This window comes from Corapipo altera, unplaced genomic scaffold, assembly GCF_003945725.1.
Source record: "Corapipo altera isolate COAL_440 unplaced genomic scaffold, ASM394572v1 62, whole genome shotgun sequence".
NCBI classification, from domain to species: Eukaryota; Metazoa; Chordata; class Aves; order Passeriformes; family Pipridae; genus Corapipo; species Corapipo altera.
In genome coordinates this window covers 12255645-12281829 of record NW_020884894.1, presented here as the reverse complement: position 1 = coordinate 12281829, position 26185 = coordinate 12255645, and the positions used below count along the sequence as shown (strand labels likewise).

Here is a 26185-nt window from a genome sequence, read left to right as displayed (position 1 = left end):
CTGGACAACCTCTGGGATGGCACGGGGCACACAACACTCCCAGGGAACAGGCTGCATTGCACTGGAGAATGTCACTGCTGCCAAAGGAGTGTGTTTTCCAAGCTTTGTTAGGAAAAAACCAGTGTTGCTTCACAGAAGTCAGGACACACAGTGGACTGTGTATTGGCTTTTAGATTTGTCTGGATTAATTAACTATGGACAACTATTAATACCATTATTGGTCACTGGAAGGTACTTCATATGGGATACTATAGCCTACAACAAAAATAAATACTCCTGGATATTTTATTACCCCTTAGCATACGCTTATTTAAAAATAAATATTTTTTGTCCTTCTTTTGTTTCATTCTGAAGTGTTTTAGGAAGTCTTTCATAATATAATTCACAACAAATTTGTATTTGCACATTTCAGCTAAAAAGATGTAAAGAATTAAAGTTTATTTACTTTCAATACATTTCATTTGTGTAATTACATTTGAAATGAAAAGTCACAGCCCACATTTACAATAAACTATTTTGAAAGTTCACATTAAATATAAATATTTGTGAAGTTTGAAATAAAGTCAAGTAAGTGCTTTTGTGGAACCATTTGCCTAAATACCTTAAACAAGACTTTCCTGGTTTGCTAAGCCAGTTTTTAATCACAGTAATCCTTTGTGGGAACAGAGCAAATACTTCATTTTGATGTATTTAAAACTCTCTGTCCATTGTCTAACTACTTAAATTTTAGAAGCCAATTAGGAACCTAAAAGGAAGGTATGGTATTATTTCTTTAAAGGATATAGTAACCAGAACTGTTCAAATTTTTCACTAGTTACAGGGGAAAAAAACAAACCTTCACTTTTGTTTAATAATTAGCTTACATATAAAACATGTTTCGACCAGCTTTTAAGAAGCTTATATATTTTAATGGGATTCCAACTTCCTTCTACATACAGAAATGACTTTCAGAATAATCTAAGTTGTTGGAATGAACACTGTTGGACAGCCAGTGCTGTGGGTTACAGAGAGGAGACCCAAAGCTGGTGTGTGTCCCCTGGGTGTACAGACCCAAAGCTGGGGTGTGTGTGTGTCCTGGGTGTACAGACCCAAAGCTGGGGTGTGTGTGTGTCCCCTGGGTGTACAGACCCAAAGCTGGTGTGTGTGTGTGTGTGTGTGTCCCCTGGGTGTACAGACCCAAAGCTGGGGTGTGTGTGTGTCCCCTGGGTGTACAGACCCAAAGCTGGTGTGTGTGTGTCCCCTGGGTGTACAGACCCAAAGCTGATGTGTCCCCCCTGGGTGTACAGACCCAAAGCTGATGTGTGTGTCCCCCTGGGTGTACAGACCCAAAGCTGGTGTGTGTGTGTGTCCCCTGGGTGTACAGACCCAAAGCTGGTGTGTGTGTGTGTCCCCTGGGTGTACAGACCCAAAGCTGGTGTGTGTGTGTGTGTGTCCCCCCTGGGTGTACAGACCCAAAGCTGGTGTGTGTGTGTCCCCTGGGTGTACAGACCCAAAGCTGGTGTGTGTGTGTGTGTGTGTCCCCTGGGTGTACAGACCCAAAGCTGGTGTGTGTGTCCCCTGGGTGTACAGACCCAAAGCTGGTGTGTGTCCCCTGGGTGTACAGACCCAAAGCTGGTGTGTGTGTGTGTGTGTCCCCCCTGGGTGTACAGACCCAAAGCTGGTGTGTGTGTGTCCCCTGGGTGTACAGACCCAAAGCTGGTGTGTGTCCCCTGGGTGTACAGACCCAAAGCTGGTGTGTCCCCCCTGGGCTGGCACACCCCATGCACAGACAGGCACTGCCCCCTCAGCTCCCAGCACTCCACCACGGCAGAGGGAACACACAGGGTAATCACCTACTAATGACTCCTAATTTACAGTCTGCTCAAAGTGCACCAGTGTAATTAGAGACTTTGCAAAATACCTTTACAAGATGCATCTCTGCTTATTTTAATAAATCTGATAATACATTTTAGACATGACTTTATTAACTTTTTTCTGCTTAGGATTAAATTATTCATGGTGAGTTATTATTCTGTCCCCTCTATTCAGTTAAATAAGTACTATAATAAACTAGGGGTTTTCCTGTTTTGCCCCTTAAAATGAAATGCATCCCTAAAAGGGGCAAAGTTAATAATACAGCAAAATGCCACATGGTTAACTTACCACTGCCACAGCATCACTAGAAAGAACAGCTTGAGCATCCAGCACTGTATAGTAAGCTACATTGGTCATAATATAGATAATAGTCACAATTGGCATAGACACTGCAATAGCCAGAGGTAAGTTCCTGGAAGACAGAAAAAAACCCAAACCCCACAAGAGCAGAAAAAAATTCCATTAATAACAGAATAAACTTAATTTATTTGTATCCTTTACAAAAGACAGAAAAGTTATGAAGCCAGAAAACAGATTTCAAAAAAGGTATCTCTGGAACCAGGGTTTGGTTCCTTTTGAAACTAGAAATTCTAATACAGAATACTGGAAAAAAAAGAATCTAATTTTTACAATAACTTAAAGCCTAAATTATGTGTAAAAACTGATTCTATGCAACTGTTCTTCAAATACTCCAACTCGAGGTTTCCAGATCTGTAGTAACAGCCTTCACATTTACATGCTTTAAATTATTTCCTACTGGCCATGTTAATGACCACAACCAGAACCCACTGAGTCACTGCACTCCTTCTCCCTGGGAAATGCAGCTGTTCTTCTACCATCTGCTTCTAGGAGTGATGGAAGGAGATCTACTAAAGCAAACCAAAGCCCTGATCTTCCATCTCCCCCACCATGCAGAGGACAAACAACGGCTGCATAACTGCAGAGAGCAGAGGTGCAGATCCAGAACTGCCACACAGCTGGGAGCTCAGGATGTGGGTATCTTACTAGCAAGCACAGGTCTAGAAAGCAATAGGAAAAAGAGTCAAGAGTAACAAGGAAACACTGCTAACCGTTAGATGTAAACAGATAAGATTTAATTGTGAGATAAACTCACAGTGCTGAGTCTGCAGCTCCACAGAAAGAAACCAGAGAGCAAAAGCAAATTTCTGATGGTAGGCTTTGGCTTTTCTCAGCCTTATTCTTTCCTCAAACCTTGCAGGGACATTCAAATGTTTCAAAAAGGGAAGCAGAACTGAGAGTGTCACTCTCACACTTGCCCAGTATGAAATAAAACACGGCATGGTGACATCAGTGAGCATCTGCCAGGAACACTGTTTTCAGCAGCAACAACAAAAACAACGAAACCCCAACAAAGCATAAAAATTATCAGTCTGACTAAAACTTTGGAAGCTTCCTCAAAAACTTCCTGAGGCCCAGAAGTCCAGCTGTGTCCCTGTGATGCTGTGGAAGCAGAAAAACAAACATACACCACAGTACCCCATATAAATCAGTAAATTAGTAACTGGGAGTTCTGCTTCCAGGTTCCACACTCACAGTAAGAGATCCATGAACCTCAGCACAGAGAAGAAACAGAACTAGAAAATCACTGAGAAATTAATTCAGAAATGTTACATAAAGTAACAAAAAGCTGAAGCGGTATTTTAAGGACTTTGCATCATCCAAGATTAAAAGCCAACCATCTATGTCAAACTTAACTTGTGGATGGCAAGTTTTGAGTGGACAAGCACGAGGGCCCTATGAGTCAAGTGAACGTGAAAAAAAAGCAATTGTTGCAGTAATTTGACAGAAGTCTGGAATGAATCCCTCTTTATTGCCCAGAACTGTCCATGCAGAAAGCTGAAATGGGCAGTTCACCTTAACAACTGCAATTCTACCGAGAACAAAGCTTGTATTAGGGACTGAAGCCTAAAGAGAGCAAAAGACTATGATGAAATTTTTATCAGCTGCACACCCTGTGAGACAATCAGAATGACCACACTGATAAACAGAGCACAGACTACAATCAGGTACCTGTTCCACTGCAATACTGACAACTGCTGTAATAAACAGCAGCAACATCTTGAACTGAAAGCTTAACAAGCACTGAACACAGCATCCACCAGTCATCTACATGTATGTATTCTTACCTTTTCTTTCTTTCCCATTTTTAATGGACTTTAGGAAATCTTTGCTAGTGGCTGCTCACAGCCTCACCATCTAAGTATCCAGCAGTTCCACTTATTTCTGTATAAGCTCAGAATCCATTAGTGAATGACAGCCACAAACAAAGCAACTTAGGAAGTATCTGGTTTTAGAAAGCTTGAATCAATTTACCTTTCTGGGTTTTTGATTTCTTCTGTTACAAAATTGAGCGTATCCCAACCAGAGTAAGAGAACAAGGCAGAATATAGTGCAAGGGAGATGTCTCCAATATTAGAAGAGGATCCCTCAAAAGAGTTCTCAAAGTGTGATGTATGCCCTGTGTGTGAAAGAGATGCAATGAAGGACACCATAATTAAAATACACCAAATAATGTTTTTCAATTTGAAACACAAAAAAACCTCAGAAACCCTAATTCCTTCAAATCTGCTTATTAAGATCTTTCTTCCAGTTCTTCTCTGTGCTTTAGCCATGAAAACAAGCATTTAAAACTACTAAAAATTATGGCATGTGGATGATACAATTAAACACCTCGTTTGTCCACAATGGCACAAGTTCAGGAATATTGAGTTCAGACTAAGCTACAAACAACTGGCAACAACAGTACTCAGGCTATTTTTCATAACATATATATTTATAAGATAATCCACTCTAGTCTTCTATATCCTTTTAAATTTTCAAACATTTTGCCTATGCAGAAAACAAAGCTTACAGGTGTTTTTAGATAACTGTGACAAATAGCCCCACACAAACATCTAAGTGGATGCTTAAGTTTTTGCTATTAAAACCTGAATACTGAGAAAAATTAACAGACCTTTAAATATTACTGTTACTTTTCCCAAGCTAAGAGGAAAAGTTACAGTTTTTGCACCAGTATTTGTGAAAACTTGTGCCATCTTTTGACTTTAAGCAACTCAAGACAAGTTCATCAATCACAGTTTACACATTCAGACTGTTTTACACAAACAGACACATGCAAACCCACCAAATACAGACAGGCAAGTTACTGTGTAAGCCAATATTTGCAGCCTCTCAAATATCTTTATTTACTTCTCTTCCCTGCTTTTTATCCCAATCAGATATAGGGTTGCTATTCCCTTGGCACAGACACTGGCAGAGTAACTGCTGAGTCAGAAACAGAGATGGGAGACGATGGAAAGGGAGCTGAGAACAAGCTCAGCATCTGCAAAACAAGGGCTGGGCTGGTGAGCTGAGGATGAAACACTTCCCAGGGGGCTCACATTCTGCATGTCCTTGTTCCATTCACAATAATTACCTTGCTCTTGAACTCTCAACAAGAACCACTTAGAGCAAAGGACATAAACTGCCAGACTGTGGGAAAGACAAGCCTTTATGGCAGCAGGGGCAGTTTTTTAAGCTAACACACCAATAAATTCTCCCCAAAGGAAGGGCTGAGAACAAAACTAAGTTCAGAATTTCTCTAATTTAAAGGCCAATGCCCAACACACACACACACACACTCTTATTCTTAACAGCTATAATAAAACTCAGGCTCTGAGCAAAAACAGAGGTGTTGTTTCACAAATCTACCTACATATTCTATTTTTGCTTTCATTTCAGACACTTTCAGACTTGCACAAAATTCCTTTTGTAAAAACACATATTCAGTTGATCTCACTGTAAAGCAGTATGTTCTTTACAGGAATTGACAGTCTCCACTCCCGCTGTATTTTTCTGTCTCTGTATTTGGCTGTTTAATGTCTTTTATGATTCCATCCTGCAGGCTGTAAAGTACAGGATTGCTGAGCCATCCAGTACCTTTTTTTCCGCAGTTCAAAGTCAACTGAGATAGGCTGGATATCTCACGATACAGCACCACGATAATGCCCAACAATGGGGTTACTGGTGCTTTCAAAGGGGCTATATCATCCTTCCACTGAGGCATCTCATAAAACATAGTTTGCAGTCTGCAGACAGTTACTCGGTTTAACTGATAAATACAAACCTTTGCTTTAAGTTTACAAGCTTACCCTGGCATATTTTAACAATTCCAGCTATGATGATGGCAATGAGAGCGATAACTTTGGCGTAAGTAAATATATCCTGCACACGTGTTCCCCATTTAACATAGGCACAGTTTATAAATGTTAAAAGACCTAGGGGAGGAAAAAAGAAGACAAATTAAAAGACTATTTGAACAACGTTCAGTTTAATTAATTTTTCAAAGATTTTAATTGCAATCTAAATACACACCTGTTATACAACTACTTAGGTTCAACCAAGCCACATACACTAGTACTGAAAACACACTGGTTCAAACAAAACAGCAAAAAGCAGTTCTAAACACACTGTTTCAAAAGATGGAAGGAAATATCTTCCCCTTCTCTGATTACATGCCCATTTTCCTGATGTTACCCCTCATCAGCTGCACTCAGCAACTATCCTGAAATTAAAGAAACTGTTACATGAAATAATTCATTTCAGTGTATCAATACTATTCTGATAAATGAAAGATTAGAAATTCCTTTAGGCAAACATATTAAAAGAGTGTTTGAGAAGTTTTTTTATCCTTCCTTGCTAGGCTCAGGATGAGTTCAACATCCATGGAGCAGCTGCCACACCAAGTATGGTCCCAGGTGATTCAATACCCCTCTCCAGTTCTATTGAACTGTATTTCAAAGAGAGAACAGATCTGAGCAAGGAATTTACAAGGACGTGCACTGATAGGACAATCTAATCTCCCTGCTCTAGGAAGGCAGGGAGATTAGATTAGATTAGATTAGATCAGGTATCAGGAAGAATTGCTCCCTGTGAGGGTGGGGAGGCCCTGGCCCAGGTTGCCCAGAGCAGCTGTGGCTGCCCCATCCCTGGCAGTGCCCAAGGCCAGGCTGGACAGGGCTGGTGGGAGGTGTCCCTGCCCAGGGCAGGGTGGGATGAGATGAGGGTCCCCTCCAACCCAACCCATTCCATGGTTCTAAGAGCATGTGCTTTAGTTAACACAACAGTCACCTGGAATTTCAAGAACTGGTAATAAGTCATGAGTATTCTGAGTATACTTCTCCCTCTACCCCAAAATAAGTTAGTCAGACCTGTTTCACCAGACTGCAATGAAACTTGAAATGAGACTTGCAGATCTCACCAATATTTCAGAGTTGCTGACTGAGCTTACTCACATGATCGGCTTCCCCAACAATGTTTTCGTGGCTCTCAACATTTTGCTTTTGCATTTCTTACTTTTTTTTTTGAAGGGAAGAGCCAGACAACCTCTACCTTAATTCAAGGGCTGAATATTGAACAGGATTCAGTATTTTCAGTATTTATTTAACAAAATCCTAATTCAGTGCATATTTTTCTTAGATTATCACTACATTATTTAAACTTCTGTGTTGGAAACAATATTTCCCCCAAATCTCATTTTTTCTCTAGCTAGTAAAAGAGTGGTTATATTCTACCATAGTTTTTGTCTCTAAAGAATTTTCTCATACCGTGTATTTAAGATATGCATATAAATAGAAACTAAATTGGAGATTGTTTCAGGAGTAAGGTAGTAGTAAATTAAAATCCAATGAAAAGATGTGATACATTTTTTCCTTTCTCAGAATCCAAGAATACTGTGATACTGTTAAGCTAAAAATGAGGTTAGCACAGCTACCAAATTGAAAAGCATTGATTTTTCAGAGGTAACAAAAAGAAGGTAATGATCTCAAAAGCATGGCACTGGCATGTTAGACAGTCGGGCCAAGCAGAATAGCTAAACGAGATTCTATTGAGTCCACTGAGCTTGGCAAGAGGAGGGGAAAAAACAGTTGTATCAAATTTCAAAAGCCAGGACTGCTGCAGCTCCCAAAGAGCCCTCAGGAAAACAACCAACTGCTCAGTCTCTGCTCCTCAGTTTTAGTGATCAGAGTATTTACTTGAGGTTTATTTCAGCCTTTTTTTTCAAAGCAACTTTTATTGGGAGTAATTATTATTAGTGAGTTAGGGCTTGGTCTCTACTTCAGATGAAATGCTACTCTGCCTCTGACACCTTAAAAAAAAAAAAAGATAGATAACCAAGAATCTAATAAGTTACACCTCCTCTCTCTTCCTTTTACTGAAATTATTCTCTCATGCTTTCTTCAACTTCATTATCATTAACTACTTAAAGTTCCTGAGAACTGTCAAGGTTTGGTTCTGCAGCACACAGGTTTTCTGTGCACACAACATCTGCACTTCTCAACACAGCTATAAACAGGTACTGTAGTACTGATGTTATGGTTCATCACAAGCATAATCTGGAATGAATGATTTTTTGAAACTCTACCAGAGTAGTAACTGAAGCACGTCAACAGCTATTCTGCAACAACTTAGACCACACCAGGAGTACCTTGAGTTTTGATTTAAAATACCTCTCCCAAGGAAAAACAAGTTTTCCCACCATTTTTTGCCTTGCAAGTGAAGTTGGAAGAGTTAAATACCTTGTTCTGCTCCAAATGAGAAAATGGTAATTGACTGAACACCTTCGGTAAGATCAGTTTTAATAAAACTCAGGGTGGGTAAAACAATGCCCCAGTGAACCCCCAGGAATACTCACATTCACAAGCAGCTGCTATGAGACGACAGGCCAGGTACGGAGGGTCACACGAAGGGAAGAAGGGCTGAACTATGTAGTTAGCAAAGGTGATGGCTATAATTGCTTGGCTGGTTGGCTCAACAATGAGCAGTGAGGTCCACAAACGAATAAAAGCAATGAAGCTCCCAAAAGACTCCAAGATATATGCATAGCTGGCTCCTGACTTGGTAATGGTGGTTCCAAGTTCAGCATAGCAGAGAGCTCCGAAGACCGAAAATATCCCTCCCATTGCCCAAACTACCAGAGACAATCCATAAGATCTGCTGTAGATGAGAACGCCTTTGGGAGAGACAAAGATACCTGAACCAATCATGTTGCCTACAATAAGGCTTATCCCATTTATCAAAGATATTTCTTTCTTCAGTTGCAAAGCATTTTCACTTCCATGCTGCGTGGCACTTGGATCTGTCCTTTCTGATTTACTGACAGGGCTGTATTCAGCCCCTGAAACGTGGGACTCTGTACCCTCTGTCCTTTCTGCCATTGTGGACGGACTGGGAATTCTCCACGACTCCAATCACAATCTAAAACAAAATGAAACAGCTGAAATCATTACTTTTTTTTTTTATCCCAGGACTTTCTTGCAAAATCTTCTTTCCATCCTTTTGGACCTTGATTTACAAATGAAAATTAAGAAATTGCCGTCATATGTTTTTTTACACAAATTCATGCACAATTAAACAGGAAAACCGACTCACAACAGAGAAAGAGACAAATTCCAATATAACTTCAGAGGAGAGAGGGTTCTTACCTCTAGGAAAACAAACAAACAAACCCGTAGGACAGACGGAATTCAGGGACTCCACTTTTGAGCAAAACAGAAGAAAGAACAGAGAGAAGCACAGTGAGGTGACACAGAAAAGCAAGCACTGCAGGACCAAGATGAAGCTGTAAGCATGAAGCCAGATGTACTGCAACACATCACACCTAATTTAGGAGTGCTCCAGTCCAGGGCTGCACACGTTACTCATGCAGGGAGGGCAGAGGCACTTACTCCAGAATCCCCGGGATCCAACTCTACACTTCCCACCAACACTGTGGGTCACTCCCTCCCCAAAACTATTTCCAGATCTCACTGCCTTCTTACTTGGAGAAGAAGTTATCTAAGAGTGCAGGCTCTACATGAAAAAACCCAGAGTACCTTCAATCCAAATTCTCCATTAGCTGCTATAGTGAACAGTATCTAAGAACACAGAAATTAAATAACCTCTTTCCTCTGCTTCAGAACTGACCATTTGGAAAAGAGCCACCTTCTTTCAAGTCTCCAGAAAATTCTCCCATGCCTTCCAAAAGCAAATTACTGCTAATAAGATTTCTTAGCACAAGAATATACTGATAATTCTGAATAATGTCCATTTTATAGAAGTTCAAGAAATAATCTATTCAAGGAACAATCTTGTATGAAGAAATGATCATTTGATTACTAGTTTATCAGCTGCATAAAGAGCAGACCCTACATAATTATCAAAATTAATTTCATGACCATTCATTTACCCTGGGCCTCATCAGACCCTCAGTGTATACTTCAGTCAATAACTATAGAACAGAAAAAGCAAAGTTGAGGTCAATTAGAATAAAGTAGGGGAGGGAGGGATGACTTTGTGCTTTTTTGGGGTAACACTAATTTTACCAAAGGTTTTGTTACTGCAACAATAGACTTGTCAGCTGAGAGAACCAAACCCCTGAACATGGGGACTTTGAAAGGTCAGCATGCAGCCACCCAAACTAGATGTATATCTGTGCACCTACTAACACAGGAACATACAAGGGCTTCCCTTCACTTAGAGGGACACACCTTTCTGGAGGGAATATTATTCCTTTATCATAAAGCCAACACCTGTATACTACAGTACAGAAAATCTGACTTGACATCCTTAAACCAGAATAGCTTTAAAGATGTGAAAATTATAATTTTCAATCAAGTAACAAAAAGTAACTTCTACTGAAATGGAGTACAAATTGTTTATTGAAACATGTTACATCATTCATCTCCAACTCATGAATCCTTAGAGACAGTGTTCTTCTAAAGAATGCAAAATGAGATCCTCAACCTGTTTAGTTGGATGCCTTCTGATTTATTTTCCCCTCAGTACTCCAAAGAAACACTTTAAAGATGGTTAATTACTAAATACATATTTTATCATTTATACATGAGTCAACATCTTATCTGGTGTCATACATACATCAGAAGCCAAATTTCACACTTACAATTAGACTAAAAATTTTCAACCTTGCAGAACCTTATCTCTGCTATTTCAGAACTTAAAAGCTTGAGTGTTATAATGAGGCATGTCCAACAAAATAAAACTAACCGAGAGAAGGATCCACACAGTTTCTACAGATGAGTGTGCCCAAAACTGCAAAAGAAAAGGAAAGCATATTTACCTCAACAGTTGTTACCTGTTCTCCTTGTTATTTGCTCTTCCATCTATCTTGTGCCAAATTCATTTGCAATCACATACTGGCTGACTTTCTGTTATTGGTGTAGTAGAGTTAAGTCTTCAAAAAGACATGTAGCCTATGAGCTCACAAGATTATCTGGTTTGCTTTACAACAGAAAGATCAGTTATTACTCTGTAAATGAATATAATTATTATAATAATCAGTTGTAAATACGATGCAATCATCTGAAGGCTGTATAAAACAGCAGAACAAACAGTCAAAGCAGATGTTTTCACTACTAATTTGGCTGTAAGAAGTGGATTTAAGGGAACACTTGTGACCCATAAAAGTAACATTTAATTCCAAATTGAGTCTTCTCATGTCTAGGAAATGAACTCAGACAGAACACTAGTTGCAAATGTATTTCAGAAGGCAAATCATCCTGAACAAACGTCAGTGGAAAAATCAAGAATACTACAGCTATTATTACGACATCCAACTGCCAGTCTGGAAATATGCCATGTTAATTTTCAGCCTTTCCAGCTAAAGGATAAAACTCTGTAAATATGAAGAATTCATCACAAACGAAAAACATCATTTTGGTGATAACTACACATGATTTTTACTCCACATATCCTAATCACCATTCCCGTTTCTTCCTGGAACACCCTTCAAAGTACAGTTTGATAAGAAGCATACACATTACTTTGAATACTCAGCCATTGTGATGGTTTGACTTGATTTAGATCAACTGAATAATTCAAATCACATCAAATCTGATGTGTTCACACACAGGCGGTTTTGCACTAAGAGTGAAGTTCTGAAGCTCAGAGGTAAATTTAATTACCTGCAACTACCAGTGACTGTCACTGTTCAAATGCCTCCACCTCAACTAGCAGCACGTGACTGCAGTTCTATGCAGGTTTTTTACTGGTGACCTTGACTGCTTCTTGCCCTAATCTGCTCTACCCAGGGAAGATCAATCACCGTATCTCTCAGCCCAGCCTGTTTTGTCCCCCAATACTCTTTCTTCCTCTCCCAGTCTGCTTTTGTTATTCCCAGCTTCGGGTATCTGGGGCAAGGATTTATCGAAGGTGTGTGCAACAGCTCACTCCACATTTGGCATTTCTTTCTCTCCTCTGCACTTGTTTGTTTTATACCTTAGAGCCTTGAGGGCAGGAATTGCTTATTTGCCTGAGTCATGTGTCTTATTACACCACCTCTGCGACAGAAACAAAACTGTTGGCAGGTTTTTCGTACAAGCACTTCACTTAATCTTAAATGTAACTAAAACCTGCAGCTTTCACCAAATGGAAGAAAAAACTTAACAATGAAGAGGGAGAGCAGAGACTAGAAAACTGAAGCTATGTCAATATTAACAATACACAGAAAACCCATATATATTAAAATCCATGATTCTGTCACATGATCATTACTTCTGTGGTAATAGAAGATAGGCTTGGAAGAGGAGAACGAGAGGTAAATAGTATATATTTTCTAACATACAATAATCCTGTAACACTGCATTTAAAAATACTATTAGAACAATAATGCTGCCAAAGCCTGTCCACAGGACTGCTGTGGCTAAGGCAGGGTTATGCTTTCACACAAGCTAACTAACATGGATTTCCTCATCGCTGGCCCTTGTGCAATACAAAGTCTTCCAACTCTTTTTTCTTGCTGATCGTTGCAGCTCTGAGGAATCTTTTTGCTGATATGTGATTTTTTTTTACTGAAATGACTCTGCCGTTGATAGAAAAGGCTTTCATATGAACCTGGGACAGAGTGACCTGAAACTAGGATCCCTGCAGTGCTTCACCAAAACTGTACATTCTAGTAAGGCCTATCCCACTTTGGCCAGGTACCAAAGGAGCTAATGAAGGTTAACATGCATTTAGCAGAGAACTAACAGTGCATTACAGGGTGGCCCTCCTTGAAGGGAAGGGAAGGAGGAACCCTGCACCAAGATCCCCTTTCTCCCACTGAACAGGACAGTTGTCATGTGCTCAGCCTGGGGTGAACCTGCAGGTGGGTTAATGGCCAAGGTGAAGCACCAAACTGCTGAAAGTTACTGTTTTGCTGTTTTCTTATACAGTACCTGCTCATCACCAAAGATTGCTACTGTTCTTGCCTGTCTTCCATAGTTGCCTTGGTTGCCTAAAACAACTCTGGCCATAACACAGCTTTACCCCTGTACTTGGACTATTCACATATAAATCAGTCACCAGAGGTAAGACTCCTATTTCTGAACACAGTGAATGGCCCTTCGAGTAAGAGCCAAGATTGCTCTGTACAGGCAAACAGCATCAAAGTCTTCAGGGAGTTAAGCACCAACAGAGCAAAGGTTCTAAGTCCCAGAAATGCTTATTCATTGCAATGTATATATTTAGGCACCTCACAGTCTGAACACTGACATGGGAAAGGCTTAGAGTTTGTCTAGCACGTGTTTTCCTTTCTGCTGGTGAGAGAAGAATCACTTCCCTGCCATACATACATATGCTGAGCAGACAGGAAGCCCTTGCAACAAAAGCAATTCCCAATGTAAAGATTATTCTCTTCAACCAAGTCTTCTGCGCTTGCATATGCAAACTCACCATCTTTAGGACTTTAAAAAAAACCCCATAAACCTTCAATCAAACAGAATTGGTTGTAACACCCATTTTTTAAAAAAAATGGCCAGGTATGTTTACCATGTAAAAAGGTATGAAAGAGAAGTTACGACGTCAATCATTCACTTGATAGTTTATCAGTGATGGTAGTCAGTCCCGACCACACACACCTGTGACACAGCTGGAAAGAGATGTTCTGCAAATACACATACTACCCACATGTTTGGACAAATCCTGAGTAAGGCTGTGAACACTGAATCAGGGAAGGACCTATCATCAGCTCACAACAGATACTCAGTTACAACGCCTCAGAAACTTCCCAAAAATTCTTAAAATACCAATCCTAGACAAACCCACATCATTAATACTAACCTAGATTTTAAACGGAGTCATATTAAAGAACTGTGCCAGCTCCAAGTGGAAAACAATTTGCCACTATATTCTTCATACTTCTAATTTATTTTTATATTTCCAAGGGAAAAAACAGAAGCAAGCTCACAGCACGGACTCTGTGGTGACAGTCCCGATTTAGCAAGAGGTGTGGTTGGGAGTGCACGAAGCAACTGCAAGGAGCGGAACATCTGGTGAAATTTGTAGCATAAGGCTCAGGTAAAGACAGAAGGGTTTTGTTCAATAACTGACCTTGTTTTTTATCCTGGGGCAGAAAAGTGAAAACCTCCCAAAAAGGGGGGAAAGTAACGCCAAACGGCACACTCTTACCTACAGATCTACACCCACGTGTACTCTTCAGGCGCAGCCTACGGTCACGCCTAAACAGACTGTACTCAATACATGACACTTAAAAACACATAAGCAATGAAAATCAGTGCCAAGCGCCAGTGAGCCGAGGCGTTCCGGCCCGAGGGTCTCACCGAGCCCTGCGAGGCGTTACCGGAGCGGTCACAACCGCCCGCACCCACCGCCCGAGGCACCGGCGGGACCCTCGCACCGCCCGCCGCCAAACCAATACAACCCTGGGCTCGGGACGGGCGCCCCGGGCTGTCTGTGAGGGGACCCTGAGGGGGTCCGGCCGCCGGAGAGGGGACCGGGTGTCATCTCGCCCCTCGAGGGGCGAGGTCCAGACGGACTGCCAGCGTCACGGCAGCCTCAGGAAGGAAGCTGCTGCAGGCTCCCGCCTCAGCCGGGGACTGTCAGGGCTGGGGCACTCACGCGTGCTGCCGCTGAATCGCTCCTTAAAAACAACTCACGGCGTTTATCGCGCTCCCTCCCCGCACAGCTGCAGCCCCCCGGGTCGCCGAGGCCGCCAGCCCTGGATGCTGCAGGAGAGGCGCCGCCGGCAGCCCCCGCGCCGAGCCCCGCCAGCCTCCCCTCAGGGCGGGGGGAGCCCGGGACGCCTCCGCAGCCCCTCCCGGCCGTGAGGGCGCGGGCCCCGCGTTACCTCCGCTCCCGCCGCGGCCGTTTCGGGGATGCTCGCCCGCTGCCACACGTGTGATGGCGGCCGCTCCGCCCCGCCCCGCCGCCCCGCCACCGCCGTCGCCGCCTCCGTCGCCTCCCCGCCCCTCTCCGGCAGGAATCGGCCGCTACCTCCCGCCCGGTCTGCCCGAGGGGGAAGCCGCGGGGCCGGAGCTGCCGCCCGCGCCGCCGGGGCCTCGCCGGCCCGCCCGCCACCCGCGGCGGAGGTGGGAGGTGTTCGCAGGGCCCGAGCTGCCCCGCGCCCCCCGGGGCTGGCGCCGGCCCCTCCGCTACCGGGGGCTGAGGAGAGCGGCGAGCGCTGCCCTCGGAGCGGGGGACCAGCCGCCTGCCTTCCCTCAGGGGCAGGATGGAGAGCGGCCGTAGCGCTGACGGTACGAACACGACCCCGGCCCGGGCCCTCGGTCCCTCAGGGCACCGAGCTCCCCTGAGACCCGGGGGACGGCGCTGCACGGAGTTAAACCCGCACGAGTCACACCTGAGGGGCCCAAGAGGGTCGAAACGGTGAAATGTGATATTTTGGGTTACTGCTGCATAGGTGATAAGCGCCGGTCCTAGTTGACGTAGAAATTAAAAGGGAACCCTTAAAATACTCCCGTCAGTGTGTTTCGGCCCTCAGGAGAGGCACAGCTACGCTCCGTTAAAATACGGTCTCCCAGAATCATGATTTAAAATGGCCCGTGGTGTCTGAAAATAATGGTGAGCAATTTGCCGTTCAGCAGATTTATCTTAGTAGTGTAATTAAGGCTTTCTTGTCTTCCTCTAGCAGGTTGATAGTTTTCTCAAGTCTAAGGCAGTGAACCCTAGGCAACAGCCCCCTCTTAATGTTCTTTTATTGCCCTTTTTGCTGTTACCTGTGAGGCAGAGGGCTCAGGAGACATCAGTCTTTGTCTTGCTCTGAACAATCTAATTACTCCTCCACCGGTCCAAGATTATTATCTACAGTCTCAGATGAGTCAGAGGTGGCGTTTTTCAAGAGGGTAAAAACCTTGGGGGCAAATAAAAATTATAAGGCTATAAAAGAGAAGAGAAAGGCAAACTATGGACTGTAATATCTATAAGTGTGCCAGTAAATATCATGCTGGAGTCCAATTCTATGGCCACAAGGCTTACATTTCTAATTTCCATCCTACTTCATCTCTCAAAGCCTGTGTGTTTTATCAAAGAGTTGTTTTCCTTCATTGTCACAGAGACCATCAGGCTACCAGGCGACTGCTGCCCCCCTCTACACCTCCAGATATTCCTTACACTGTGTTTAGACAACAATGAATTAAGAAAGTTGTTTTGTTTTATTTTGTTTTGTTTTTCTGGAAGTTGGCTTTTTAAGTGCATATATAGAAGATAATTGTATAAGACTTAATTTCTAAACTAGACAGGACCATAGCAAAACAAACTGTCATTTGCAGATCATAATCTGAAGAGCCTGATCATCTCAGCTCTTTAATTATCTTTGTCTCAACTCTTTGTTTGGCTTTTGTCAAACACAAACTACACTAAATCTATTACCTCCTAAAACTACTGACAGTGTTGCAAAGTAGCAAACAAAACCAGTCTGCTGCCTTCTGGGGGCTCAACAGTCCTGATAGGCGACTTCTTTGTTTTTAAGCCACTTATACTGCACTGACAGAAGATAAAAAAACCGTAAAAGACATCCCGAGAGTAGAACTCAAATTCCTACCATATGAAACTAATTGCTGTTATACAGGTAATATGAACCAGAAAACAGTCATGAGGTGTTAAGTCATTGCTACAAATACTGCCAGTGCTCTGTGTTCTGTGGGGCTGACACAGCATCTCCCAGGGAGGTGGGGATTTGCACCAGTCGTCTCACACATTAATCAAAATGTGGTTGAGTGTGAATGTAAAAGATGCAGCTGATTTCAGCTGTTGCTAGACTGCCTTTTAAGCTCTCTCATAATTGAATCTACTGAAGAAAACATTCACTCTTCAAAAAATGCACTCATGAAATGTGAACTAATTCTAAAATTGCCTTTAGGAACTGAAGAACTGAAGAGGCATAGGAAACAAATTATTAGGCATATACTGGAAGTATAGAGGATGACATTTTATTTTAGAACCTCGAAAAATATTTATTGGAAAAAATGCCCATTTGGTGATTTCAAATAGAAGTTCACCTTCTGAATTCTGAAAACTTAGAACACTGTAGAGGTTGGTAAGAGAGATCCAAGTTAGGACAGCATCAGAAGGGTGGATGATGCTTCTAAAATGTTTGCAGGTGACCAGAAGCAAACTTCAGAATAATCATCCAAATAGATATTTTTGTCCATTTTGGAAAGGTTCATACTTTATAAATTACTTCTTCAAGGTCACTGTGGAAGCCAAATATAAGTGTGGACTCCTTACTTTATTTCTTCTCTTCTTGTTACAGATTCCATAACTGTCTGGTTCATCCCTGGTGCTCCATGAATGGCCACTGGTAAGTTATGTTTACACAGAACTGGGTATTCTCTAAGCAGTAGGAGAGAAAGAAAAAGACTTTGTTTCCACTTGGATTTTATCTGATACTAATTTAATCAAGTTAAGATCTTAGCTCCTTTAGCTAGTCAGATCAAAGTCAAACAGAGTTTTGGTTGTCTGTGAGTTTTGCCCTATCTTCTTCTTTTTGTTTAATATTGCCACTTAAATACATCTGAGAAAATGTAATTCAACTCAAAAAGCTTGAAGAATAAGCAGATAAAATCCTCCTAAACAAACCAAATTGAACTTGCATCAGATTACAGGAAGCCAAGTCCACATGATATTCACTAAGTGGTTTTAGAACATGACAAACCCTAGGTAAAAATTGCTGTTAGATCGAAGTGAATCTGAATCCTTGTACTTGGGCTTTGTGAACACTTGTGAACACAAGAGAGTGAGTTTAAGCCTATCCTTAACTGCATAAATCTCCCAAGAATGTGTTGCTCATGCACTTAATTCATGGAGGAATGAGCATGTACTGAGCTCCTTAAAGTCAGCCCTGAAGGTGTGCTGTGTGTGTAACTGGGGCTCATTGCAACAGGGACCTTATGCTATGGACTGTAATGGACATTTGCTTCCAGCCCTGGGTTTGACAATTTGGATTGGTTCCTTTTGAAATTTTGCCATACACAGTGAGTCCTGGCACCACTTTCATACTTCTTTTGAACTCTGCATTGTGTGGACACAAGAGTTATTCATAGGGATCATAAAAATTTTTGGGACAATAAATCTGTGGCTTTAGCCAGATCCCAGGAAATTACAACTTTTATAAGTACTTAAAAGCAGAGATTATTTTTTGTAGTTTTTCAGCTTTCATGATCTCAAAGAACAGTGTCAGCCACATATTCAGTAGTCTTTCAGGAGAGCAACAGAAATACTTTAAAAAAAATGCAAGTGTCCCTGTTCCTTTTCTTTGGTTACAGCTGAGTGACTGTTTACAAACCCAAATTCACTGATCCTGTTCTTCTTCTTTTTATCATCCTCATTCTGTCATAGAAATTTCTGCTCTAGGTGGTTTAGGCAGAGTAAGTGTTATTTACAAATGAGAGTGACTACAAGCACCAAAGTGCTGGGCAATTAAAGGGAAAGGTCTAAATTTAGGCTTCTAAATTTATCTTCCCCTGATCCCAGCTGTATGTCTCCTCCTATTCCAATGGCTTTCAGCATCTGACTGGCTCTGGCACTTGCCTGGCCCCCTCTGTGAGACAATTCTGCTCACTAAGCTGGCAGAAAACAATACTTTTGTGAAGATTAGTTTTCGACTGTCATAATCACGAAAGTACAAATGTGGAGTAAGCTAGGAGCAGAGAGAAAAGAGGAGGAGGAGATAGTGGAAAATATCCCTTTAAGGAACAGAAACGGTGGAATGTCTCTGTCTTGTCCAACTGCACTTATTTAAATACTCTGAAGATTAACATTAGTCCTTCTTTTATGGAAAACTTAGCTTCCCTATACTGGTTTTTAAAAACAGACTCTAAATAAGATTTAACACCCCATCTTAGATTTTATTTTTCTGGTCTGGTTCTGTTGCCTTTCAGGTACCTTTTCCTTTCCACTGACTCATCCAGCCTCACCAAAATTTTTGCTTATACATATCTTTGCTGCACTTGATTATAAGCTGGTTTTGTTCAGTGCTGTCCATGCTGCAGAACAAAAGTGGGAATAGATGTCTTCTAATATATGGACAAGTTTTCAAATGTTATCAGTAAAACTTTGCTAGGAGAGCAAAGAAACAACAGCAAAAAAAATCCACATCTGCAGATAAACATCAAAGGTTTATAGTATTTTTTCAGAACTGTTTTGATTAATGCCACACTTTCTATTTTCATTTGCTCAAGTAATCTTCTCTATTACAAGTGGAATGTTCAATACATCAAGTTTTTCCTGGTCAATTTTGGGGGTTTATTTGGAAAAAATAATCCCTTGTAGATATACTTATTTTTAAATAGATGCTTTGACTTGATGTTTTAGACAACTAAACCATTCAACTTTGGGGCCCTACCCTTTGATCATACAATTTGTCTTATCTATGTTGAATTAACTTCATTAGGATCTGGCTATTTATTAATGAGAGTGACTGAATCCTGGCTTCATTTTCTTGGGAAACAACGTGGGAGTTAGAATCATTGTTTCACCAAGACTAATAACACTGCAGGGATTTTTAAAGATAATGCTCTTTGTCCATGTCTATTTTGAAGGCTATTAAAAGTGACTATGTATAAAAACAAACTAAGGAGGATTTCTGGCTGTAAAAATAGCTTCTTAAGAATAAATATCTTTTTCTTGTTTCAGGTCCCAAATTAGTACGTGGGTACTGTGATTGAAGAATATGAAGTCCTTAGTTATAATGTTTGTAACCCAGTTTGACATTATTCAAATAAATTTCTTCTGGATGAGACAGTTTGAAGACATCTGTTGGGTTTGGCATTTATTTTATGTTGTGTAACTCTGGCCTTCTAATGTGTCTGCTCAGACTTTCTTCAAAACAGCAAAATTTCTTTCTGTTATAGATTCCCCTGTATTACTGGGAGTCCTTTTTTGGATATACTTGTGGTACCTGTCTCTCTGTCTCTGATTAAAAGCAGGAGTATGGCAGCTTAGAGGATTCTGCTAATACTCAGCAGTAGGTACATTGATACCCTGTTTGAAAGCAGCTGGTTACTAGAGGCTGCAGCCAATATCATCATTTTGTTTGTGTTATCATGCTGAGTCCTAACTTTGCTATTTAAATTCCACCAGATGTTCCTCAGCAGAGCCACTCTGAATCCAGCACGTTGCAGCACAGCCCCATCAGTGCTGATCCCGCTCTTGCACCCTTGCTCTTAGTGCACTCCTGTTGCCTTTCCCTCAGTTACTGAATTCCCCTGAAATGTTTGTACAACGCAAATGAAGTTGTACCTTTAATAAAAGGGTTCCTTCCCGTTTTATTTAGAGATACTTTACAGTAGTGGGAACAATGGTTAGGTTAACACATAGTAAGGACAGCCTTTATTCCCTAAACTTTCAGACTTCTGCAGGATTCTGTATTTGTATTGCATCCAAATTTAGGTTGTCTTTAAAAGTAAAGTTTCCCAAAACATAACCCCAAAGACCTTTCGTGCACAGACTCCACACAGCACGTGCAAATCAAATATGACCTAATGCATCTTGCCTCTAAGGAGAACAGACTCAGGTGTACGTGAGGAAAGGGTGACAAATAAGTTCTGTTTCTGCAGTTTGTGTAGCACAGGCACACCTTGTAAAATAAAGAAACCCGTGTTGTTTCACAAATACAAGATCAGGACACCCTGGACATTTTTGCTGAGTTCTTGCCCAAGACTTCATGTTCCATGAGTAAGATTTTCAGAATGTCTCAATATTTAAAAGTCCACCCTAAAAATTGAGCTGTAAAATATCTTAACGCCAAGAGAGTCTTTAAGATTAGGGAAAGTGTTTTATCAAAACACAGAGGATTTGTTGCCAGTCCATTTGCCTTTGCAGTAGATGGGATCTCTATTAATGGATTTAGTCTTTCTTCTGCCAGCACAGTCGTTCCAGTGTCTAATCCATTCTTTGCTAATATTAGAAGGTATTCAGGCCTGAAATTAAAATGATGGTTGGCTTTGCTAACTTTTCAGAAATGATTTCTCAGCAGTCTATTTGAGTGTTTTGCACTCCCCTCCTTTGTTCCATATTTGGCTCTTATTAGTTGGTGTGTACAGTGTCCCACAGAGCAAGTTGTAGTGGACTAATTAAGAACTACCAGGAGTTTCCCAAGTTATGCAAGATCCCCACAACTATGAAAAGCCTTTTCAGCTTCCCAGTCACATACTGTGAAGTGCCATAAATCAAACTTTTGAAAACACTCAAAGCTGTGCTACAGACACTTACAGGAATACTTTAGTTCCAGAAGAAATATTTGCTTTTGTTAAAGTTGACTGCTGGTTTTTTCAGTACTATTTTTTCTTAGTTTAAATCTCACAAGCTACAATATTGGCATTCTTAATACCAATAACATTGATTTAATGAGACATGGTCACTTGTGCAGCACTGGTGACATTGTTGTCTTCACTGTTACATGGAGCTGGAGGAGTAAGCAAAGTGAGAGCAAGCACTGCGTGAGAGCTTGGGCAGGATGAGAGGGAACTCCACCTCCTGGTTCCAGGTGTCCTGTTACTGCTCAGGGACGTCAGGCAGTTATTTTTACCTCACTGTCAGTATGGGAAAATGTGGAAGACCTCAACTTCTGTTGAAACTCTAGGAGATGGCAGGTTAATTGTTGAGATGGGTCATCAGTGTCATCTCACTTTATGGTTGGAGTGCTGCAGTGTCCTCACCCCACACCTCAGGCAGTGGATCAGGGAGGTTGCTCAGTGTCACACTCCATGGACAACTCCCTAGTTGTCCTTATTGCAAAGGACAAATTTTATTACCGAAGTGCTGTATCACTGGGGAAATTGTTATTTTGGATTATTCTATGCTAGAGTAACATACGTTGTAGTTAACTATGAGGTTGTGTTATTAAAACAAACCCCAAATATCTATGTTGGGTGGCTGTGCTGAAACAATCAGAAGACACAGGAGACAGCTACACTGCATGCTGTTGGAGTTAAATCCAGTATATACCATACTGTAAAATTACAGCTGTGAAATCCTGATAATTATCTTTTATTTTGTTCTTTAACAAGGCTTCCTTTGTGCAAGAAAAAACAGCTGTGATTAAATAGTCAGCTGTAAAAACAAACAAGAAAAATCCTCTCATGCCCAAGCATATCTTAAAGTAACAAATCATTCCTGCACCTTTCCCTGTGCAGCTGTCACTGTGCTCAATTAACTGGTATAGTTAATTGGCACTGTTAGAAGCAGGAGAGGTCTGGCCACAGGCCAGGGGCACCTTCTCTTGCCACTGAAGATGAGTGTAAGGAACAACAGCTTTCACAGGTGGGGTTTAATTTGGGTGAAGAAGCCGAGAGTTACCATCGGGTTTAAAACAAACTAAATAGTCTCAGACTAGCTAAGAACGTGGTGGACTTGGCACTGTCAGCTTTACAGCTGGACTCAATGATCTTAAAGGTCTTTTCCAGTCTAAATGCTTCTCTGACTCTAAGAATGAATTAAATTGCTATTTGGTATGCTGGCAAATGGAATAGAAGAAAACATTCCTACTGAACACATTAAAATAAAATAAAATTCAACAGCTGTGTTCAAACCCCGACATATATCACACAGAAAATGAAATTTTAGTTTTGAAAGACATAATATAAACTGGCATACAAATATGTCTTCTCCTGTACATATCATGAATTCTCTACCCAAGTGAGAGATTTCTTTAAACAAATAAATCTGCAGGTTTGAATACCAGCAGATGATTGATTTCAGTGGAGAGAAAAGGTTTCACCCAGACATACCAGAGTGCATTTTAACCAGCTCTGCAGGAGTCAGAGCAGAAGGGAGGGCAGAGCAGTAAGAGCTGGTTTTGCAGAAAGCCTCCCTGAGTTGAAATATTTCTTTGGCTGTAAATCTCTTAGTCTCATACAGGGTTTAGTAAAACCTGTCTGAGACATGCAGTCTATCCAAAAAACAATCAAATTTCTGTGTGAGGTCAAGCCAGTTCAGCACAAGTAAGGACCTATTTTTTTGTCCTATTATCTTGTTTGCATTTTAACATTGTATGTCATAAGGGTGGGTTGTTGTGTTTTTTTTAATATTCCTGCAATTTCATGCAAAAAGAAGAAGGAAAATACATTAATGCAAAGAAAATCCCATTTTAAAAATCGACAAAGGGGACAAGAGAAAGTTCAGGGTAATAAATAATCTCAAAATAGTTAATTTTTCTACATGGAAAAGATTACGTTTTTCAGTGGCTCTCTCAGCAAACGTTTAATGGATTGACAGAGATCTTGCTTAATGAAGATTGCCTTTTAATAAAAATGGAAAAGATTTCCATTGTATTTGAGAGAAGATGACCAACCATTATCTGCAGAGAAGCAAAAATGTAGGAAAGCCTTCTCTTCCTTTTAGAATTCACAGAAACACTGTAAAGGGTGGAAATAATCTCCAGGGCTCTTTAATTCAAATTCTCTCTAGTCCATCGTCCTGGTGGCTGACTTGCTAACAGGCACATGACTTCACAGGTAGGTGTTAGTGAAATAAATAGTGAGTGCCTCACACCACTTATAAATATTCATGTTGCGTAACTCCCAGCAAAAATATATTCATTTCTCCCTTACATCAATTTAAACATTTGTAGTTTGCATAAATAAACTGAACAGCCTGAGGTAACAAAGCTTAGCAAATCACTGTTGTTTATATTAATTTTGTCAACTAAAGAACTCTTGATCAGGTGAAAAAACAAGTTCCATGAATACTGCTGATTTCTGTGGCTGTGGGGAAGGAGCCTGTCTTCATAATGGCCTTTAAATCTTTTTTAAGCCCCTGTTTGAAAGCTACTCCAGAATGACAAAGCCAGAAGAACAGAGCAGGTGCTCTCTTTCCTCACTGCATGGTCACTACCCCTGCTCCACTCTTTGCTGTGCCCTTCATCTCCTGTTTGCTGGACCAAACACACACAACTTTATCAACCTGTCCTTACACATCAGGTTTCCTCTCTGCCTTTCTTCCCCTCCTGGGTTCTCCTCAGTCCCTGCTTAGAGCTGAGGACTGTCAAAAGTCTCATACAGTCAGGGGTTTTTTTAATTTTCCAGGTGTATTCCTTAGTCAGTTCTCTCATTTTTTATTTCTTCTCCTGGTAACATTCTAACAAGCTGGAAAAAAGCTTTGAGCCCTTTTTCATCCAAAAGGACAAACAAATATAATGTTGGTAGTCATTCTGTTAACTAATATGACACTTTTTTCTTGAAATCTAAGGAAAGGACTAACTGTACAGAACTTTCTGAACTACAGCCAGGTTACTTCTGAGAGGGTGAAATTCATCTGTGCTTTCTGCTTGTATGGATTGGAAGGTTCTGCTTGCTATGTGGTATTGAGGTATTTTGGAATGTCACATTTCAAGAGGTGAATAAGTTCTTATTCTAAATCACTGCCATTTAATTCATCCTGGTTGAAGGAGTTCTGTAACTCTTACTTGGGATGTATTCTTAGCAAAGAGAAACAAAGGCAGGAAATAAGAAAATACTGATCACAAATTTCTATCATTACAAGAGCTGGAAACAGTATGTATGAACTTCTTGTCTACCATTTGTGTCATGCTGGGGTTAAGTAAAATGCTTACAATTAATATGTTCTTGCAGCTATGCTGACTTCAGTGTAACACAAATAACTCATTAAATATGTTCTTTTCAGACCTTGTCAGGTAGTTTAATTTATGGTGGACTTACCTTCAAAACCCAGGAGTTTTGTTTAACTCAGCTGACATACCAGCTGTCAAGTCAACCATGTGCTCAGCTAAGGGAATGTAGGACCAGGCAAGCAAGGAAGGGATTACTTGTCGTGAAAAGGGAAAAAAATCAAACTATGCTAAGGCCTTTTGAGCACCCAGAAAGTATTTTGGAAAGAAGGGGGCAGGAAAAGAATGAAAAGGAATATAGTGCAAGACAAAATTTCTTGAAGCATAAAACCCCCCAGCAGGCTGAGAGGCAGCATGTTATTGAGGAGATCCTGGGTAACAGCTGTACAGCACTGCACTCAGCAAACAGCAGGACAGGAACCCTACTGTCTGTGCCTGCCTGCAGGGTGTTTGGGTCCTTCCCTAGCACAGCATTTGTACTTCACTTAGCCTGCCTTACACATCTGCACATGAACAGCTCCAGTGACTAAACCTGTGCAAGCATGAAAAATGTTTGCAAGGTTATGTAGAATGCAGACTTGACACAATAAAATAAGAACCCTTGAAGGTTAGTATGTTTTCATTAGTGCTTCAGGTTTTGTACATTTTGGGGTACTCACGTGGTGTAAAATTCTGTGCACATTAGCGGTCCATTAATGCGTTTTTTGAAATTCCGTAGATTAGTGTTTTATGAATATGCACTTGTTATCTTCCTCTGATGTTCTCTGGAACTGTTTAGCAGGTACTGGCAACAGCGTTTGAGTGGTATTTATAGCTTTGTTTGTCTTGCTCTCTCCTGGAAAGACTAATCTCTTAAACATTTCATTCCAGTATCTCAGATTAATTTTCCACAAATCAACCTCAAGCAAATTCTAGTGCAGACATTCTTACATTGCAGGAAGTATCCCAGCTCAGATAAAAGTGTTGTATAGATAGGACAAAGGGCAAGGGACAGTCATCTTTTTGCAAATCAGCAAAAGATAGCTGCAACCAGCATCAAGAAGAAAAATACATTACAATAAGTCAGGAAAATAACCATCTGCCTACCCCACTTACTGTTCCTTTAATAAGTTTAAATAGCTTCATGAAATTTGAATATGACTTGTAATTTTTAACATCTATTTATTTTAGTTTTGTTTTTTCTAAGTAACTGCAGCAGGGAGCTTTCCTAATCACTCCTGAAGTGACTTTGGTTTTTTATCCCCTTTGCTGTCCAGAGTTACCCATGTTTTATATTCCTGGAACTCCAGTTGTTCACATTCAAGCCTTGTTCCTTCCCACAGATACTAAAGAACAGTTTGATTCTTCTGTCTTTGCTGTTTATTCTACCCTATTTTGCAGTAGCAAGGTAACTGCAGCACAGGGGCCACAGACTCAGCTGGAGAGGCAGCCTGGGCACACGGAGAACACCACAGGCTTTGAGCAGCTGGATGT

At 41.0% G+C, this 26185-nt stretch overlaps 2 protein-coding genes across 15 annotated transcripts in view; one reads left to right on the top strand and one right to left on the bottom strand.

Annotated features, from left to right (window-relative positions):
• SLC7A6 (solute carrier family 7 member 6) overlaps positions 1-15041 on the bottom strand; it is a 28503-nt gene extending 13462 nt beyond the window's left edge. Inside the window, exons 1-7 of one of the 14 annotated variants that reach the window (XM_027647006.1) lie at positions 14749-14935; positions 10973-11133; positions 9582-9705; positions 8549-9111; positions 6006-6131; positions 4189-4333; positions 2143-2266 (exon numbers count right to left, since the gene is read on the bottom strand). In XM_027647006.1, coding sequence (XP_027502807.1) covers positions 2143-2266; positions 4189-4333; positions 6006-6131; positions 8549-9071 — 918 coding nt within the window. In that variant the 5' untranslated portion in view covers positions 9072-9111; positions 9582-9705; positions 10973-11133; positions 14749-14935. The other 13 variants (XM_027647009.1, XM_027647008.1, XM_027647004.1 and 10 more) reach the window with 13 other exon arrangements.
• A 147-nt stretch (positions 15042-15188) lies between these two features.
• OSGIN1 (oxidative stress induced growth inhibitor 1) overlaps positions 15189-26185 on the top strand; it is a 64987-nt gene continuing 53990 nt past the window's right edge. The window contains exons 1-2 of the mRNA XM_027646996.1: positions 15189-15383; positions 17399-17446. Coding sequence (XP_027502797.1) covers positions 17437-17446 — 10 coding nt within the window. The 5' untranslated portion in view covers positions 15189-15383; positions 17399-17436. The remainder of the gene's footprint in view (positions 15384-17398; positions 17447-26185) is intronic.